Source organism: Stegastes partitus, unplaced genomic scaffold, assembly GCF_000690725.1.
Source record: "Stegastes partitus isolate 25-593 unplaced genomic scaffold, Stegastes_partitus-1.0.2 Scaffold608, whole genome shotgun sequence".
Lineage (NCBI taxonomy): Eukaryota > Metazoa > Chordata > Actinopteri > Pomacentridae > Stegastes > Stegastes partitus.
In genome coordinates this window covers 129,711-150,698 of record NW_007578339.1, presented here as the reverse complement: position 1 = coordinate 150,698, position 20,988 = coordinate 129,711, and the positions used below count along the sequence as shown (strand labels likewise).

The 20,988-nt window shown below is 44.6% G+C and overlaps 1 protein-coding gene across 1 annotated transcript; it reads left to right on the top strand.

Moving 5' to 3' along the window:
• The first annotated feature begins 4,257 nt into the window (after positions 1-4,257).
• crispld2 (cysteine-rich secretory protein LCCL domain containing 2) lies at positions 4,258-20,466 on the top strand. Its single transcript, XM_008289341.1, has 15 exons — positions 4,258-4,407; positions 6,613-6,957; positions 8,034-8,152; positions 10,834-10,966; positions 12,150-12,265; positions 12,707-12,807; positions 12,884-13,078; positions 13,159-13,219; positions 13,317-13,383; positions 13,477-13,607; positions 13,760-13,803; positions 13,911-13,986; positions 14,992-15,067; positions 15,964-16,094; positions 18,904-20,466. The coding sequence occupies exons 2-15, from the start codon at positions 6,691-6,693 to the stop codon at positions 18,953-18,955; spliced, it is 1,569 nt and encodes a 522-aa protein (XP_008287563.1). The 5' UTR covers positions 4,258-4,407; positions 6,613-6,690; the 3' UTR covers positions 18,956-20,466.
• Positions 20,467-20,988: the final 522 nt, after the last annotated feature.

The following is a 20,988-nucleotide window of genomic DNA, read 5'->3' as shown; positions in this document are numbered from 1 at the left end:
GTGTGCAGTGTGTTCTATCGCTCCCTGCTGCGGTCCAGCTGGCTCCCTCGGTGCCCGCAGAGCTCTTTAGGGCCGCGGCTCAGCTCGCCTCTGTTTGGTTTAATGGGAAGCAGACCCATCATTGAAAAATCTGCCATGTAAGGTTTTTTTCTTCCCGTTTAGCCTTTCTTACTATTTATTCCCTCCTTACTATAGCTTGGCCGTCCGCTGAAATGTGGCTTTGCTCCGAAACTTACAATCAAGCGTAGTATTTTCCTCGTTGATGTCAGGAGGCGACTACAAGATCTCCTCTTTTACGGGCCTTCAGCCTGAAGAGAAAATTACATGTTTGGACACCTGATAGACCACCTATACTCACAAGTGTCAGCCATGCTTTAGGGCTGATTGTGGACGTATGTGTGTCGGGCTGCTCCTCCCCACAAGCTGTAAGTGGTTTGCTGAAATCGTGTAGAAACCACTTTTAACGGCCGCCGTGTTGCGACATCCACAACAAGATGAAGTGCTCATGGCGCATGTTTTAAGAACAGCTTTTCTGTAATCCGAGAGTGTTGTTGGGCCTTTCTGAGCGATTAAAGCACCGAGTATCACAAATAATATCTGGAGCGTGGATGAGCAACCCAGAATTGAGCGCGCCCTCGGGGGCTGCAAAGTCGAACCACATGGAAGAAGCAGATGAGAACAATAAATTCTCCTTCAGCTCCGCAAACAAACCCCAAAAAACTCTTAACTGTGATGACTAGTCGTGTTTGTGTAGACAGTCATTTAAAACCGCTAAACGGCCACAGCTCGGTAGCAAACAGCGACGGTGTCCTGACTGCTGACGCTTTGTGAGCGCTTCAGTTAAACGTGACCTTTTGAACCTCGTCCGTGGTGGACGCCGGTTTCGTATCTCGGCTTCGTAGAGTTTTCTAGCTGCAAGTGAGGAAAATCCAACCTGCAGGCGTTAAAAGGCTCCTTTCATAGAGGCTGTGTCCATGATTTCCTGCTGCGTTATATATAGCAGACACTGACACCAGGTGTGTGTGGACCAGACGGTTTCTGCCTCGTGTTTGTGAAGCATTGTACGACCAAAGCTTCAGCGTTCTTCATCTGGCCGTCCGTACTCATTGGAGCGATTTAACGCACTTCCTGTTGCGATCCACCCACTGGTTGGTTGTTTTATAATCGGCCTCGTTCACCATATGGCCTCTTCATTTAGGGTTCTTCCCCCCCTTTCTCACTTTTGTGTCTTGTTTAGAGGTTCGCTCCGCAGTCTCTACGGAAAGTAAACATTATGGCAACCAGAGTTTCGAGGACCTCCGTGAGCCCCTGTCCAAATAAAGCCGCTCTCGTGGAGAAGCCTTCCCGTGCGCTTGATCTTCACGACAAGACAAGCTCGTCTCCCACCTGCTAAAGATTTAATCATGTCAGAAAGTAAACAAGAGAGGGATGTTTGAGTTGTGTAATCCTTCTGTTGTTTTAAACCGACTAATGCAGGCCTGCGAGTTTCCAGTTTCCATTTGGAGTGAATTATACGTCGAGGTTGATCCAGACTAATGAGTAACACTTCTGAGACTAAAAACCTCCTTCGGCGTTGGGAACAAGTCACCAAGGCAGGCGTATATATCATCACTAGCGTCTGTCAGAAAGGGACCGCTCAGGGTCGGGAAATCCACATTGAGGTTTTGTCAGTCAGAACAATTCCCCCCCAAAAAAACAAATAAATCCCGAAAATCCACTGGTTGACTTTGTGGACTGTTGTCGGGAAATCGAATAGGCAAAGGTGAAACATGAGGACACCAGTAGAGCAGGTTGTTAGCGGGTACGGGGGAAGCCGAATGCCAGATTTTGAATATTTTGCATCCGTAAATAAAGCTTTGGCAAAGAGTAGCAGTTTCACAGAGGAAAAATAATTGGTGTTTATTTGTGGATGGTTTCGATTCAAGCACAAAGAAAAAAAAAGTGCCAGAGGAGGAGGAGGATGAGGAGGAGAGGGGGGGAACCATTTAAAAAACAAATCATGGCAACACAAAAATAAATGTGGTTTCAAGTTTGCAGTTATTGAAATCAGAAGCGTTGTATAACACCTCAAAGCTCCGGTTTAAAAGGTCGCATTTGAATTTAATCAGAGCCTGCTGAGTGTTCTGATTATGTGCGGCACATGTAAACATCATATCCTGGCGCCTGGTGGCATTATTCTGATTATCCTCTGGTGCTGCTCGCCGGTGATCAGCAGGCTCTGACGTGCAGACAGGAAGCAGCCATGTCACCCCCTTGTTTGTCGGATGGAGAATCAAAATCCAGCAGTTCAGGCAGCCAGACATCCAGCCTGTTCATTCTCAACCGCTGAGCTTTCCCAGTCAGAAATAAGCGGCTGATATATGGAACCGTCACAACACACCTGCTCTCCTCAATCTGGACACTGTGGATGTTCCATCATTCATACAGGCTGCAGGACTCGGAGCCAGGGTACCACTGATAAGTTTGTGGAGGTTACGTAACGTGGTGTAATATTTCCCCACATGTGGAGGGCTTTGTGTTCGGATAATCGACCTGCGGCCAACCCATCAGGATCTGATTGGGTTGTGTAATTGTTAATGGTACCGGCTCTTTGGTTGTTCTACATTATTGGATTAGTGGAGACGACACACTTTCCCAATAATGCTCTAGAAGATGTGCATAGTTGAATTAGACATCTGGATGGATCCTAGATTGATCTTTTATATCATGCCTGGATTGGATCCCTCAAAACAAAAGATATTTGACTCAACAAAGACCCATAACTACAGCTGTCAGGCGAGGATCAGTGAAGTCTTCTCTCTGCAGAGCAAAGCCACCCTCACTAGCATCTCTGCAGGACGTTTAAGATGCACGATGGGCCAGACTTCCTGTTAAACACGTATTCCTCACTGAGTTCAGAGCCAAAGCTGGCGGAAGAAAAAAATCAGGTCTGCAAACGTCTGAGATGCTTCAGACAGAAATCAAGCACATGACGGGATAAAATGTGAACTATTTGGGTCACAACACAGCGAGACCTCTGTGGGGTCAGTAAGGAGATACGACGGCGACACACGATGAGACCTGTTTCCAGAGCAGCGATCAGGGTTTCCTCTTGCCAGCGACTCTTTTCCCTCCTTTATCCTCCGTCCACCTGTTCCAGAGTGTCTTTAGCTTTTGTGTGGCGGAGATCTAAATGAAGCTGGTGTGGTTCCCAACACGAGATGCTCTTTTGGCTTTCAGGCTTCCATCTGAAGACATGAGAAGCTACAAGCAGGGAGATTACAAACTATTAAATTAGTTTTCAATAATATGTAATATATTTTCCACACTTTTTGTATGTTCTAACATGTTTGCATTATGAGTGCATGTGGCTCATTGCAGCAACTAGATTCCTTGTTTTTGTGCTGCTGTAATCTTTGTGTTTTGTAGGAATGTGAAGTCTGGATGTGCTGACCTCTGACTCCCCCCGCTGGTGTAGGGAGCGGTGAAAGCAAAGGGCAGCACTGATTTAGAAGCTCTGAGGACAGAATTAGACAGTGATATTTTTAATATATCTTTAATTTCTATAAATATTGCTGAAAGATTGTTGTGGTTAGTGGAAGAGAAACAGACATGAATCAACCGTAAGTCAGCAAATGTTTGAGGATCATCCCCCAAAACAAGAAAATGGAGTTAATCATGACAGAAATGCTCCTTATCATGGGGTTGATTGACTTTCATGAGCAGTAAACACATTTTTCCAACCAGTAGATAGAGCCACTCGTTTATAAAGCATTAATAACCCATCTATTATCTATTATTGAAGCCATTAATTCCAAATTATTTGCCTCCTTATAGGTGATATCTGAACAGGTAGTGGAGTCCAAACTTTACTTTTAACTCTGACCCAGAATCCAAACACCATGTGTCCACCGCTGCCCCTGTTCGGTTAAACGCGCGGTCCAGAAGACCCATATCTGGGTAATAACTGTCACCCCAGCGTGATTCAGGGACGCTGATCTAAGTGGCTGCCGCTGACTCGTTTGACAACCTGCTGATTTACAGTATTTGTAGCTTTTCCTCCTGACGGCTCGTCAGTGTGCGCACAGGGCGCGCTGCGTGCCAAGAACATAGCCTACTGCAGGGAGGGAGGGAGGGAGGGAGGCTGGCGAGTTAGGGTGGTGGAGGGGGGAGAGTGAGTGAGTGAGTGAGTGAGGAGAGACAGTAATTTTTTCCTCTGGTCCTGAGGGGTCTCCTTCTCTATATAAGGCTGTTCAGAGCTGCTCAGGAGTCACACAGTTCCTATGCGCGTCAGGAACACCGCCAACAAGCAGCAGCAGCAGCAGCAGCCTCCTGTCCTCTCATAAGGGAATAATACAGCTCCCCGGCGCGCACACGAGACTGAGCCGAAATATTCAAGCGACTGGATACTAACTGAGGAACACAGAGGTGAGCAAAGCATTTCATTGGAGCTTTCAGGTGTAAAGTTGGTTTAAAATCAGCAGAACAGGACGCACATCACTCTGCAGAAATATTGACAGAACTTATAACCTGCTTGCATTTTTTCCACATTTATTAGTATGAGAATATGAACGCTGAACACTTTCAGCTCTGATGTTTTAGCTGTGGTTACTGTGGAAGACTGTGCCATTCATTGTCTGCAGCCTCACTGTGGAAATGTTCATGTGTGAGCAGCAGCAGCAGCAGCAGCAGCAGCAGCAGCATGGTGGAAAATACTATATAAAGGATGCAACCTGTTCAACCAAAAGGGAAAAGTCCTGCATTTCAGAATTTAAGTTATCTATAGAAACAAAAATCCATGTTTCATCCATGGGGGGGAATTAGGTTTAAAAAAAAAAAAAAAAAAGAACTGGCCAAGTGCCAATATTTACAGGCTTAAAAAGTAAAAACAGGCAAAGTGTGAAAATATTTCCAAATCACATCATCTCCGTTGTGCCATGAGCTGCTGTTTACATCCAGCCTCGTGGCGAGAGGTGGGAAGCAGGTCAAGTCCCTGCTCACGTCAGAGAGCCCAGTTCCCACAGACAAGATGTGGATGTGAACGTGTGTCTTCTGCTCTGTCTGCCACTCGGGTATAAAATTCATGAGAGCCATGAGAAGGGCCCAGACAGAGAAGCTGGTAGAGGTTCAGTGTGAAGACGAGGGGCACATGGAAAGGAGAAGGGTGTGGTGCCTGGGCTGCCCAGAGCTGGCACATGTTGACACAGAGCCGGTGCCAGACCTCGAGCTGTCTTTCTCAGCCAAAGGGAAAGAGGTGAAGGGATTCAAGGATAAGAGCAACCAGTGCACGCCGGAGCTGGCTTTATTTTCTCTTTCTTCTCTGATCACACTCACTGACTCCTCTTCGCTCTCTCTCCCTCTGAAAGTTTGCGACTCTGCGATGTTTGGTTTAGCTTTAATCTTCCCTCTTGCTTGTTGCCTTTCAGAGAGAGGTCAGACACAGAGTCAGTTACACAGCGCTGCTGCTGCTGCTGCTGCTGGATGTGTCAGGAATGCAGTGTTTTGCCTGAAGACGGTTCAGCCGGGTGAAAGCTTGACAACCTGAACTCAGGTCTCCCGTCTCAGTGTCTGATCCTGCTGCTCAGTTTGGTTTGAAAATAATGAGAGGCAGTCAGGGTGAAGAGATGGGCAGCGCTCTGTGGTGCAACAAGTTCAACAACAAACCCATGAAGCTCAATTTATTATGAAGTTAATGTTATTACTGGGTAGAAAGGCTAACATATCTTCAGCTTAGACACGTTTCATCTTCTGGATGTAGAAGAGAACCTAATTCATGTTGTATTTGTGTTGATGCAGAAATAGTTGAAGCTGTTCAAAATAAAAATAAAAACTCATATTAAACACATTTAAATACATCAGAGGGAAACTCACAGAATCATAATGCAGCAGCATAATGTCACAAAACAGTGCCGGTATCATGATGTCGCCACTTCTGTGCTGCACAATATATTGCAAGACGAACATTTTTGCATCACGATATCTGAAATAGTTTGATTTAGTCACATCCTGTTACCTGTGCAACCTGATGCACGCTGACAATATGAGTCCTGAGCTTTTGTTTCCACTTCATCAGAGGAGCTGCTTCACCTTTGGGATCATTCTTTACACTATAAGAGGGTGCTGCATTGGATTTAGAACATTAGAATCACCTTTCAGTACAATCCAACCCTTCCCAAAAACTTCTCAAAGGAAGGACTCATTGCAGGGCAGTCGTGTTGCATTGCATCATGTTCTATTAGAGGAACTAATAAAGAGTCATAAACTGGCAAACGGCTGAACTGACAGAAAGCAGAGAGTGAAAAGCTTCCCAGCTGAGCTTCACTTTGCTGTGCTTCACCATCACAGGAGTCTCTCTGCAGGTACTGGCTGTAATATCACAACACAATAAAAGCACGAAGAGTTACGTCTTTCACCGTCGATATTTTATTCCAACAAAACAACCAAGAGAGGCAGGCAGGAAGCGTCTGAGTGTGTGTGTGTGTGTGTGTGTGTGCTTTAAATTGGCAGCTTTGTCAGAGGAAGCGTCTCCTACACCCGTTTAGTAATGTGAAACTCCCTGTATTTTGTAACCTGCACTCTGCTTTGTTGACTCACACAGTGGGGAAATACTCATTAAACATTTCCTCCCTTCAGGTTCAGTCGGGGACTTTGAGGAGCAACGTTCACACCAAACCCCCGCCGTGTGAGTGTTTCAGTCTGAACCCAGACAGGATGACCCGCGCCGCCGCCGACGCCGCCGTGACCTGCCTCCTCGCCCTCTCCCTCGTGCTCATCAGGGACTCGGCCTCCCTCTTCTTGCCCGACTCCAAGGAGCTCAGGCAGCTGCTGAGCCGCTACGAGGAGGAAGCCGAGCAGAACCCCACCGCCGGCAACAGGACCCGTCGGTCCATCCGCTGGTCGGACCGCGAGGAGATCCTCCAGCTGCACAACAAGCTGAGGGGCAGCGTGTACCCCACTGCCTCCAACATGGAGTACATGGTGAGATGTTACCCCCATCACACATCACACCGGTGTTGCCCTCAATCAACGCAGATAATCGAAAGTTGCCATCTTTGGCTCCACCTCAAAGAGAAGTTTTCATGTGTCAGCAACAATGAGCACTGAAGCGAGACTGGTAATTAGGGTTTAAGCTCCTTTTTCTTTCTTTTTTTTTATTCTGCCCAGAGTTGCTGCAATAAAAACAATCTTTTCTCTCTGCTGGAAACATGCAGTCATGATGCTGAGCTCCTGCCAGCCTGCTGTGCCACCTTCTTTTTACAGGGAGGATAATAATGCTGACTCTGTCCTACCTGCAAACAGCTCACAACACAGGAGCGCTGGGTCAAAGGAGGACAGAGACTATCAAGCAAGAGAGGGAAAAAATTCTGGGCCTGTGTGGCAGGTTAATGGGTCGAGTAGTAGAGGGATGATTGTTGAGGAGGTTCCTGAAATCCACGTGGTCCGTACAGTCGAAAGCGGCGGCCTGCGTGTCTTCTCGAGTGCGGTTCTGGTGTCGGAGGGAAAGTGTCTGTAAATGTACTCTTGAATTCCAGCGAGCAGGCGGCCTGTGTGTGTTTGTGTTAGTGTATGGCTGTTTGGGGTTACAGTGGTTGTCTGTGTGTGCATGTTTCAGCGACCACCAAAAGGCTGGAAATTTACTGAGGGGATGTGCTTTGAGGGGGCCACGCCGTACGCAGGCCTTCCACGGCGCCCCCCTCCTCACTGGGAGTCAGGTGTCTTCTCTGCTTTCCAGCCTCCTTTCCACTGCTGTAAAAGAATCCCGCTCAGGAAATGTGGATAATTCAGCTGTGATTGCTGGAGATTTGTAGTGGACCGGGGCCAGGCGCCAGCAGCTCCGCTCGAGTGTCACCGTTAATGTTGTGCTTGTGTGCGGCTCGGTTTCAGCGAACTAGGAAGGAAGGAAGGAAGGAAGCAAGGAAGGAAGTGCAGGAGCGGGAGCCTCGAACAGGTTGCGGTTAGTCAGAGTCAGACCATGAGGTGGATTCTACTGGATGCAGCAGGTGACTGTGAAGCTCTCCCATTGGTGTCTAACAGGAGTGACTTCCTCGTTGCAGGTCTGGGATGACGAGCTGGAGCGGTCCTCCACTCAGTGGGCTGAGGAGTGCCAGTGGGACCACGGACCTCAGGACCTGCTCATGTCTATCGGACAGAACCTGGCAGTCCACTGGGGCAGGTGAGATGAAACAACACACTGATTGGGTGTAGCTCTATAATGCATCAGGTTTTATCTTCTAATGAATAAGTGGAAACAGATATTAAATTGTAAATCAGAATGTTCAAATATCTCTACAGTGAGAAGGCGGCGTGTCATGATGTGAGTCATGTTGTTAGCTGAGCTTTGTGTTGTGGTTCCTCGCTTCGCTTCAAGGAAGAAAAAGAACAATTTTCTTCAACACCCTTCAAAATAAATAAATAAATAAATAAATAAATAAATAAATAAATAGGGCATACAGTGGATGCAGCTTGTTAAGATCGTGGCATCATGGTTCATCTCCTCCCCTTTTTATATATAGATATATATATATAGATATTATCACTTACTGATAAGAATAAACGTATGAAATGTTTATAAATTGTTGTTATTAGCAGCATTATTATCATTATTACAACATTTCCTAATGTCTTATAGATTAGGTTTAAGACATTTATTAAAGCGTAGTCCTGTTGGTGTTTGACTGATGGCCATCATTTAATCCGATGTAAATGCAGGTGGATTTCCATTAACAAAAACTAAATAAGCTGTGACTTAATAGTTCCATGTAGCAGCCTGTCAGAAGATGATGATGATGATGATGATGATGATGAGGATGATTGGACTCGTCCAATCAGTCAAGAAAAGTATTGACTCGTGAGGAACGATATTAAAATTTCTGGCTGATACCGATATCCGATATTAAGATTTCTGATATCGCAGATAACCGATATTACCGATGTCGATATTCAATTTTTATTCACATCAAAAAATGAGTAGAATCAGAATCCGATTTATTGGCAGGTATAGTTTACACAATACAAGGATAAATATAGAGTAAAACAAAAGTAACTAAAAATAAAAATAACTAACAGTGCAAAGCAGAAGTGAACAAATGTTGTGGAGCGAAGAGTTAAAGTCAAATTTAAATAAGAACCATAAAACTGTCATATTAGTTACAAGAACATTGAGGGTGCAGATATACTGATATTTACATTTATACAGATTATCAACAGAGTGCAGATTGAAGGTGTGGAGGTGCAACATGACCAATAACAGATGATGAGAAAAGAGAGAAGTAACACGTTAACATATACAGTCCATAGAGGGGACAGGGGGGTCCTGTGGAAAGAAACTGTCAATACGCACTGTGAGACGTGAAAACTATTCAAAAGAAGCCCAAGTTAGACCACATAGTCTTCTTTATTATGTAGGTAGAAGTCAGCTGATGTGACATTCTCCTTCCCTTCCACTGTGTACAAAATTCCCTTCTTGACAGGAAACAACAACCTCCAGGCTGAAAATTAAACAAACAAACAAACAAAAAAAAAACCCTACTGAAGGTTTGGATCATGCAAACCAATACAAACACCCCATAGCTTTTGTTCCCCTCATACATGAGGTGCAGCCAGACCATTCTCCACAGCACTTTGTAGAATGATCTGTCTATCCTACTCTAGTGATGGCAATGTTGGTCTGCTGTTCAGCTGATTCACTGGTTTGGTTCAGACTAAAATATCCCAACAACTACTGGGTGGACTACCATCATGTTTGGCACCAATATTCATACACCATAGAGGATGACATGTCATGAGTTTAAGGGTTTTGTAGCTGGTGGTTCACGATCTGTGATGTTATTCTGATATTCGATGACTTGTGAAATTGTTGTGTCTGCACTGAAATAAAACACAGTGTTTGTGTAAATAGGAAACAAACAAAATAGCTTGAAGTGATCCATACAAGGCTGCATATCCACGCTCATGCATGTTTGTATGAGGGGGAGGAAGATGGGAGGAGAGGGAGGAGAGGGAGGGAAGATGACGGTAGATCTGACACATGCAAGTTATCTAAACATACGAACCGGTTAAATATCAACAGTCTCCAGAGTTGCGGGCTCCACCTTTAAGAGATATTTTGTCACATAATCAGCCAGTTATTTTAATTTCCGTTGTACTGTCAGTGTTGCAAGAGGAAGTCATTACCTTTAAGCTGAAGTGATGAGCGTCCACTTGCAGCATGGAGTACAACAACTTTTCTAAATGATGTGGAACTGAGCTTTAGAGAGATCCTGGTCCACATGCATGAAGCGTTTGCATGGACAGTGGACACCAGACACAGTAGGCCTCTGTGCACAACAGCGTATGGTTATCACAGCAGGTGCCCTTCCAGGAATCTGCTCTCATTCTCACAACCCCATTCCTCCCTCCCTGTTCTTTTCTTCCTGTGCCAGCAAACCCTGATGTGGACTCCTTTTTTTTTTTTTCCCCACTCCCTCTCTACTCTCCACTTATAAGCTCAGCACTTTTCAATACCGTAAAAAGAGATGTTTATAATAAGAGCTAGAACTGATTTGTTCGGCTGTGGAGCCATGTTTAGGTTTGCTATGACTCTTTTTTTTTTTTTTTTGATTTAATTTCCCCTGTTATGGAGGGAACAGGCTGCCGCTCTGTGTGCCAGGTCAAATTCAGACTCATCATTTGAGGACTGCAGGGAGGAGGACGGGAGGAGGGGGAGGAGGAGGAGCAGGGAGGTTCATGCAGTGTTTCTCAAGTCTGGCCAAAGCACCTGGCAGCTCCCTCAGATATTTCCCTTTTGCCCCCGATACCTGGACGGCCAGTGACTGAGCCTACTGTTTTGTCCGTCTGTGTTTGTTTGCACTGCAGGTACCGCTCACCTGCCTTCCATGTCCAGGCCTGGTACGATGAGGTGAAAGACTACACGTACCCCTACCCTCACGAGTGCAACCCCTGGTGTCCGGAGCGCTGCTCGGGGCCAATGTGCACCCATTACACCCAGGTGAGACGAGTAAATGTCTGCATGAAGCTGAATTACATGCTTGAATCTCCAACAAAACTGCATTGCGTGGGGCGTTGCATTGCAGGTAAATGAGGTGTCGTGTTGTCAAGGAAGACGTATGCATCAAATTTAAAAAAAAGACATATATATGGTTTTACTGTAACATCTGCAGCACTGTGTTTTGTGAACCTGATGAGCAATAGGAGCTGTAATTATTGCAAGAAGCAGAAAAGCTTGGAATAGAGGAGAGTGTGGTGACAGAAAGAAGAGCAGGAAAGTGGGTGAAAAAAAATTAAGAAAAAGGAAACAGAAGGGGGTGAGCTATCCTCCTCTTCCCCTCCACTTTGCTTTGTAGCTGTTGGGATGAGTTTACAGAAACATCCAGACTCCTCCCTGTGCCTTCACCCTGAAACCCGATCGCTGCCATCTGGTAGTCATTTCCAGACACGCCAGACGTCCCTCACCGCTTGACCTGGATTCTTTTAAAGATGCTGCAGAGAGAGGACGGTTTCCAAATCTGAGCATCATCACCATCTCTCTCTGTCTTTTATTTGCCACCGGTGTCAGTCATGACTCCACGACTGCCTTTGATTGCGCTGTGCGCTCAGCACGCACTAGTCTATGTGCTGACTCACTGCTTCCAGTGGCCTCTGAGTGTACCAGGAAAAAGATGGACATTCCTGAGGAGGGAGAGTGCACGTTTGGGAGGAAAGTGTGGAGAAGTTTTGGAATATGCTGCGTCGTATTCCCCGTCAAATGGCACATCATTCATCTGTAACACCACTGCAGCAGCTTTCCGTTTAATAAGCCGTTTTATTTTACCTTGGACGGTTTCGGGGCCGGCGCTGACTCCCGTTTCTTCAGGAGATATTAAGATATTAAAAACTGCAGCTTTTTCCAGCTGGAGCTTTAACGGGATGATGAAAATGCTCGCGATTGTGTCACAAAGAGCAAAGCGAGTTCACGTGACGAGCCAGAATAACAGACCAGGCAGACCAGGAAGTCCCAGTGGGCCCATTAATTCTAACTGCCAATTTAGGTGCTTCCTCTGGAATGGCTGCTTGAACTTCGGGCTGCGAGGAAAGTGGGGCAAGAAATCTGGGCTACAAGTTCAATACTTTGCTCTCCTATGCGTCTGCCCGTTCTGTACGTGCTAACCATTTATTTATTTCCCTTTTTACAGCTGGTCTGGGCAACCACCAGCCGAGTGGGCTGCGCTGTGCACGTGTGTCCGAAGATGAACGTGTGGGGGGAAATATGGGAGAACGCCGTTTACCTCGTGTGCAACTATTCCCCAAAGTAAGATCAATGTTCCTCCGTGTTCCACTGTTCATCAACACCTCTGGTCTCTGGACTCGTGTTTACATTCCTTCTCCTTGCAGGGCGAACCAACGCTACAGTGTGTGCTCCTAATATAGATGCTCTGCAGATATGTTATTGTCCAAGACATTTGCATGACATATTGGTGCCATTAAAATTCCTTCAGAAGTCAGAAAAAAAAAGCACGAGGAAGGAAAATAAGCACAGAGTAGGTGTTTGTTTTCCAGACAGCCCACAGGATGTAATTGCCTGACAGACAACGAGGACTGTTTTTATTAGTTGGTGGGACTAATGACTTTTAGGAGTGTTGTCCACGGGCAACGACTGCTGAAGCAATTACAATGCCATGAGGTCTGCGACGACAGACCGATGATTAATTTCCACCTTACTCAAGCTGTCCATTGTTCATTTTTTCTGCAGGGGCAACTGGATTGGGGAGGCTCCGTACCAGCATGGCCGCCCCTGTTCTCAGTGCCCTCCCAGCTTCGGAGGAGGATGCAAAAATAATTTGTGCTTCAAAGGTGAGCGAACCCACGAGATTCTCATTCAGTCGTTTAAGCGCTGACACCGACCTGAAACTAACTTGTCCATTTGCAGACTCTCAGCGCTCCGAGACCGAGGACATGAACGAGGTGGAGAAGCCTCAGGTGCCGCTGCCGCCTCGCACCACCGCCAGACCCGTCCCCAAACCTAAACCGTCCGCTCCGAAGAAACCCGTGTCCAAACCCTCCACGCCGAGGGCTACCGCACCCAAGACACCACCTGCAAAAACTCCCAGCAGCACCTTCCTAGGTAGCTGCAAGAATGATTCAGAATGACCTTAAAGCTTCATGTTTTGTGCTTGGCATTCATTTGTTGTCTCGGCCTTGCAGTTCACAACATCAAGTGTGAGACTAGACTGAGAGACAAGTGTAAAGGAGCAACCTGCAACAGGTCAGGTTCAAGAATTCTGATTGAAAATTAGATTTAAATATACATACACTCCCCCTCCAGTGTGGACTCACTCCTCACTCCTCTTCTGACTCTGCAGATTCAAGTGTCCTGCCAACTGCCTGAATAAGAAAGGGAAAGTTTGGGGAACCGTCTCTTACGATGTGGTGAGCGTTTCCAACCTTAAACAAACGTCTTGCACTTGTGCAGCACTTTAGAATTCACATCCAAGCCTAAATGTTCGATTTCTATCGTTTCAGCAATCAAGCATTTGCCGAGCTGCCATCCATTCCGGCGCCATCGACAACAACGGAGGGGTGGTGGACGTCACGAGGACGGAGAAGTTTCCGTTCTTTGTCAGATCCACGAAAAACGGCGTCGAGTCTTTGAGGTAGACGTCTGTGCTTGGTTTAATGGAATCGCATTTGCTGATGCAGCTCTTAAGAGTCACGTTTTCCTGCTTCTATGATTCACGTTTTGTGCAAGAAGGGGTTTTTCTTCAGCGGTTTTCCTGATTTCTAAACAATTTAATGTCTTTCACAGCAAATATAAACCTGGCAATGCCTTTGTGGTGTCCCGAGTGGAGGGTAAGTGAAGCATCGCTCCGTCAGAAGAGCGCTGAGTCATTATTGTGTGTCGTCAACCAACACAGTTCAGGTATATTCAGTGTTTTTTTCTTCTCTCCCTGTCACAGAAATGAGCGCCGACTGCTACACCACGGTGGCTGAAATCTGTCCTTTCAAAAGACTCACACCCTCACACTGTCCAAGGTACCGTCACATGGACAATGTTTTGATATTAACTAAAGCATAAATAGTTGCTTGAATAAAGGTTTGTTTTGTGGCGTTGTCAAACCAGACATGAAGCTTTCATTTATATTAAAATAAATTTCCTTTAACCAGTTTGTAGAGATTTAACAAATGGTTAAATCTGTAGTAGTGAGCAGATATAAATGTTTGTCAGCAACCATAACCTCTCCGGTGGTCATAAATGACAATATAGCTGCAATATTAATGTAAACCTATTAGGGGCAGATGTTGTTGTTGATTGTTGTTTGGCACCAAAACACTTTAAGATGGATGTTAAAGAAGTAGTTTTTTGGCAAGTTTTTTTGGGAAAAATGCCATTTATTAAGAAATTCTTAATGAGGCAAAAGAAAAAAATGAACCCCAGAAACTATGCCTAATAACTGACCTTATACATTCTCTCCTGTATGGACCGTACCACCTGCCCAGGTAAAGGAGTGAGGGGCAAAATGTAAATTAAGCCAAAATATGAACAAATAACAAAAGTATCACCTGGCTTCTGCTGATATATGCCTGAAATATGGATTTATTTAAGCATATATGTCCATATGTTCCATCAGATGTCAGCGACTATAAGAATTATTTTCCAATCCTTCTTGTCTTCGCCTTGTTCAGACGTCACACTGCTAAGGACAGATTCATGCAAAACTGTCTAGAAGCAACTCATTTCCAGACAATACAGGAAGCACAATAGAAAAAAAAATAGGCAGAACTACAACAGCACAGTAAAACCACCAACCAACCAACTCATGATTCAATAATCTGATCAATAATCAAAGACATCAGTGATAAGGTTAGGGAACAGGGTGCAGATGAAAAGGATGGAAGATGCAGCTCCTTTTCTTTCTTTTAAATTCTAAATAACAGGTATTAAAGTAAAGTTCTACCCCTCACTGAATTTATTGGTTTCTGTTTATCTGTGGCTGTAAATTTATACTATTGTTGAATTATGTTTTTTCTTCTTCTCAGAATTCTTTGTCCAGACAACTGCAAGATGCAGCCTTCCTACTGGTCACCTGTAATTGGAAACAACATCTACGCAGATGTAAGTGCTGCAAGTTTCCATTGTATGACTCCGAAATAAATCTTTACAAAGTGATAATAAATCACACTGAAAGTCCTCCCATGTGTGGATCTGCTGCACGATTGGGTTGCTTAAGAAGTGATGGGAATCAGTTGAATCACAGCATGAATAAGTCTCAGGGAGTAACTGGAAGGAAAGCCACAGACTGGCAGCGTTGCGTTAACCCACATGGGGTCCGACCACTCCGAGGCTCATAATTACATTATCTCAGACTAAGTGCCCTCAGAGGTAGAAAGAACTAGCTGGTTTACATCATCACTTCACGTCACCTCCATCATGTCCACGGTGGATTAATCACAGTAAAGCAGCCTTCAGACGAACCTTATCACATGCACAGTGTGGCGGTTTTCATGTTACTCCAGAAGCTTATTTTTAGAGTTTCCAGTTGACACAGTCACACGAGGTCAGCGTCGAGTTTAACGGAGCTTCACCTCGGATGAAACTGACCCTTGATGACGTCCGGCTGGGCGCAGATCGCGGTTCCCTGGAGACCCTTAAGCAAGCACACTGGCTCGTAACAAATGGGCAAAGGAATGTTTTGTAATCTCAGGCACCCAAATTTGTTTCTACAGCGGTGCAGAAGCTGGATGTTGGTTGAACATGAGACATAAAGCGTCTGGTTGGAATCGTTGGCGGGGCGCATGGACAGTGTGATCTATGTTTGGACTAGAGAAGAATGATTCTACTCCAGTCTGTTGATAAGAGCTCAGGGCCTGTTGCGCTGGAGCCAGACTTCTGGTTTAGACTTCCCTCCTTGTGTGTTAGCTGACATGTTTGTGACTGAAATATGTTTTGTGCTGCGAGAAAACTGCAGCAATATTCACGGAGGGGGGAAAAATGTTGTTTTGTCTCCACAGACCTCCAGCATTTGTAGATCGGCCATCCATGCAGGGGTGATCAAAGCGGACGGAGGTTTAGTCGACGTCCTGCCACTGGACAAGAGAAAGACCTACACTGGAATCTTGAAAAATGGCATCCAGTCTGAAAGGTACCACTCATAGATTTGTGGGTCAACTGCTTTTCCTCTAATTATCTTTCCCAGACTGTTGCACACTGTTACAAAGATAAATGGGTCAAGCATGATGGTGAATAGTTACCAATGGAACTTTAGAGAAATGGAATCCAGACAGCTATGACTTTACGTTTCACTCCCTAAATTCTGACTAAATAGTATTTTCGAGAAACTCCGTCGAAGAAAAGAAAACATGCATGTTTAGACATGATGCATCACAACTTCCAGGCAACCCGACTACCGCTTAGTTGTAATGAAGGCTATGAGCAAGTATTAAGGGAACATGTTCTCCAGAAACACACGTTATTGCAAAACTAATGACTCTTCACTAATCTGTTTCATTGGGAAAATCCCAACACATTGCCTAAAAAAGTCCCCAGAGGGTTTTAAAATCAGCCCGTAACACTATTTAATCCCAGAGGAGCCACACGAAAAAATTCTAAAGTATAATTATTGTTGGTATTATTTGGTAGTATTTCTTCCAAACCCATCAGCCACATGACGCTCACAGTAAATGGAGCGACTAAGTCCCACACCCACGGGGAATCTAAAAGCCCCGCAGACCCTTGCAGGTGTTTTTTTCCGGCAGATTAGTCGGGATTTGTACGAATTCAACAAAGATAAAAGGTGTCCCGTCCTAACAGGTGCTGCAAAGACAAACACAAGCACACGGTCATTAAAGGGGATCTTTATCCGAGCCTGTGTGGGTGGGCGGGTACGACGTCGGGGCTTAAATGCAAAGTCTTGCCTAACAATCAGGCTAAAGCGAGATTATTTTCCAAATATCATCCAGGTGATTTTCATCTGAGGAATAGTTCTTTCTGTATGTTGACTTGCAACAGCTTGTCCTCCCTTTTTTAATGGCCATAACTACGGACCTGGTGATCTACTAGCAGCAGGAAGATGATATCACCTTTTCCTTCATCCTGCACACTAATCTTTGATTGCTCAATTTTCCCCTGACTGGGGGAAAAAAACAGCTGTCAGGGAGCAAAAAAAAACCAAACACCAAACCAATTAAGTTGCAACAAATCTGCGATGTGGTCAGCAGTTAAGAGAAACCTGGAACACCCACACATACACACAGAATCCCCCAAAACAGCTCACTGGACTGTAAGCTGTAAAGTCTCCACATTAAAACACTGAGCTTAATTGTGTTTCCCAGTAATCATGCACGTTTTGCAACTCTCTGAGGGGAAATGAAAGCTCTTAAGTCTCAGTCCGAAGCCGATTTTTATGTCAGAGGTTACATAATGTGTATATATACAGAATAATATTTGTCTTGAACGCTGCTCAGCTCAGGCTTTAATATCTGACCAATGGGAGTGTGGTAAAGAAAACCTTGAGACGCAACTGGAATGAAAACAGGGAGCCTCGCAGTGAAACTGGACAAGCATGTTTGACAAGAGAATCCGAAACATGCCTGAGAAAGGTGGCTTTATCCGCCGTGTCCTCTTTTGATTTATGTCCGCTGTAATACTGCGTGTAGTGGGTTCCCTGCATCGCACACCATGTTCCTCCAATCACTCTCCTGCCTGCGGCCGGCTCCGGTGGACTGAGCTGAGGCGAGGAAGCCCTTGCGGCCGGTTCTGCTGGCATATGGGGTTGTAAGAGTAATGGTGTGGTTTGGTGTGTGGAGGGGCCACACATGGGAGCTTTGGTTACTTTACCCAGGCATGTCAATTGAGTGTGCAGAGTGCTGAGTGGCCAAAAATAATGCAAGTCTGATTCTATGAAATCTAATGCAGAGCTGTGAAGGCCTCGCTCAGGGCAGTGGGATAGGAGGTCAGTAAATGGCTGCGAGAGAGACAACGTGCCAACATCATGGCAGGGCTGGCAAGTTTGCTTTGCACTCTGTTGCTGGGGAAGTAATCACAGCCTATCCAATTACTCGGGGATGGAAATGCTGTCAGCCACTTAGTCAGTGTTTTCCTACACGGACAATTATCCGCGATCGGATACCAATCGCGCTGGTCTATCATGACTATTGATCATGGCAGAGCTTCAAGGTCTCTCGGCTAATGAACTAATTACAGTCATCGAGTTTAACACGTGCGGTCGCTGGAAGAGTCACGTTTAGAAATATAGCAGCAGTGAGTCATCCTGCCAACGTGCCATTTGGTGGATGTTTTTTCCAAAGATATTGCGAGCTCAAGAAGCGATTGCACACTTTTTGATGGATTTGGCTTCTGAGGGGACTTGGATGAGAAGATGCATTCATTTAAACTTAACTTGATTTAAAGGTGCACAAGAATAACAGGATAACTGAGCCTCTGCTGCTTCAGCTTCGTGCAGCTATAACGTGTTTTGAGAGAATTATAAGCATCACAAATAATAATAATCATAACTTTATTTATACAGCACAAAGTTGCAATTAAACAAATGTCAAATAAATTTACTGAGCAAATAAGATCATCCAGCAAACATGAGATTGAAGAGTTATGCAAGTCAGAAAAAGTCAAGACAGTGTTTTTATGTAACACAACAGCTGCTGCAGCAAAGTGCTTCCAGTAAGAAGGCTCATGAATGACATTATAAAAGTAGCCTAACAAGACTGCAGTGAAGGCCCTGTAGTGTTGTTAAAGGTGTAATTATACCAGAGGAATTTACACATTAGGGACTATTAGTACATTTATTAGGCGGTAAGGTTGGTGGTTCAATCCCCGGATGCTCCACCCCAAGTTGCTCCCAATGCATGGCAGCACAATGACGCGTGAGAGTGTGTGTCAGTGCTGCACTCTAACCCATTAACCATCATACGTGTTTTTGTCATGTCCGTCTGCAGCAAAAGCAACACAGACGGCGGCTCCTTCCGGCTATTTGTTGTGAGGCAGTGAGACGTCACTTCAGAAGACCAACAGTCACCTCAGCTGCCCTGGAAAAGCCGAAAGTGCCCACAGGTTGGATACCACAGCTGTTCGTCTGTTTCTGTGCCTTCAGTGGACTCACAACAGACTGATAGACCCTCTCCTCCCCCCCAGTTATCAAACAGTAAAAATGACCCAGTAAAGATCCTCCAATATGTTGATATGCTTATATATATATTTTTTGTCATCTTTTCCTAGACGTACAGAATATTTTATATATTATGATGCATTGAACAGCTGGTGCTGGAATCTCTGAGTTAGACATGTTTTACAGAAAGTATTATGTTTACATTGATGTCCTAATTACGAATATAAGTCGGTTTTCATACACAGGAATGTATACTGATCACACTGTATTTAATCATTGTGTACAGAATATATGATTTTTTTTTTTTTTAAAGGAGTACAATATATTTACGTTTTTTTCAGATTTAAAAAAAAAATAATCAACAGCCTTCTCTTTCTCACCAGGATAATATTTTCTCATCCTGAACATTTAGACTCTAAAGTCTAAATTGCATTTATGAGTTAAGTGCTGTGCTTGTTGTGAAGGTTTTGTTGGTTGGGCAAACCCGAAATTATCACACAGAAGGAGAGGAAGCAGTGTGGCGAATGAAAGTGTTTACAGGCAGCAGGCGCTGCTGGAGGAAAATGATGTTTCCCTGAGGAAGCTCGGCGCTGCTTCGGTGCCAGGCATGTGGAGGTGATCAAGGGAAGGACAGCTGGAGAGTTGCTGCAGATGGTCCTTCAGAACGTTGGCATTATTCACAGAGAGCCGATTTGTTTATAATAACAGACAGCAATAATATCCCATTTTTTTTATATTTATAAGTGCTTCGTGCTTTTCTCATCTCTTGATTTCTCTCGTCTTGGTTTTATATATTATAAAGAAGTTTGCCCCGTCCCCACCTTGGACAGATGAATGTGTTGTGTGTTACAGATACACAGAGAGAGTTTTTATTGTAGAAACTAGGCCACAATTTGAACGGTGTGAATGTGTGAAAGATTTATATCATCAAACTGCAACTTATGCACTTTGGAACAATTGACTCGATGCAGGAGGCGCCCGTAAAATCCGTCACTGTGCTGGACTGAGGCGTCGTTGGTGCCGACCTGATCAGTACCCTGTACAAACTAATTAATGGAAACAGATGTAAAGTCCGGTTTGTGCTGCAGGACCGGTTGGGGTCGTAAAACACACATTAGAGTACCATTGAACCTCGTTGCTTCGCCTGTCGGTTTTCTCGAGAATACAGAAGATGAGTGAAAAAAAACTGCAGATGTATTCCTTCAAGGATATTCCAACTTCCTATCTCTTTATTCTACCTCAGTCCTATCGCTACGCATTTTTTCTATACGGGAATCTTTATAGGGAAAAGTTTTGTAAAGTTACGGTAACTGTAAATACTTCTTTTTATTATTATTATTTTGAATCATCTTCCTTTATGCAGTAAGATTATAATTAAAATGTGTGAATATGTTCCAGTTGTTTTGGCTGTATTGTTTTTATAAAGGTGTCGGATGACTTCTGTATGTTTTTTTGCACAATTTTAAAATAAAATATGTCCAAAAAATGCCGATGCACGTGTTTCATGATATTGAAGAAATGATGTTGTTGAGAATATTTTGTGACACCCACATGTGACTTCACGACCGTAAACCAGCATCACAGTTTGATTCATCTGCACGGAAACACACGTAGTAAAACAAATGAACACACGGAGGACGACATGTTCAGCACTGTGGGAGACAAATGCTGAAAAAAGAAGCTAATAGCCATTGTAACGAGATCTCATAACTGTATAAAATGTGCTTTGACCAGAGCATCAGGCTAAAATCAGTGTGACATGAATTATGAATGAAACTTAGACCCAGACCACCCAGGCTTGGTCCGTTATCTTTGGAAGAATCTCACTGACCATGTTCAGAACCTGGCTCTGCTTCTTGCGGGCACAACGAAGTGGAACAACAAATAGTAGCGATCACGTCTCAAGGACCGCATA

Excerpts from the sequence above, each read along its gene's own strand:
- crispld2 (XM_008289341.1), top strand. The coding sequence starts at position 6,691 with ATGACCCGCGCCGCCGCCGACGCCGCCGTGACCTGCCTCCTCGCCCTC. Across the intron at positions 13,079-13,158 it reads TCCCAGCAGCACCTTCCTAG|TTCACAACATCAAGTGTGAG; the intron begins GTAGCTGCAAGA and ends TCGGCCTTGCAG. Across the intron at positions 13,384-13,476 it reads GAACCGTCTCTTACGATGTG|CAATCAAGCATTTGCCGAGC; the intron begins GTGAGCGTTTCC and ends CTATCGTTTCAG.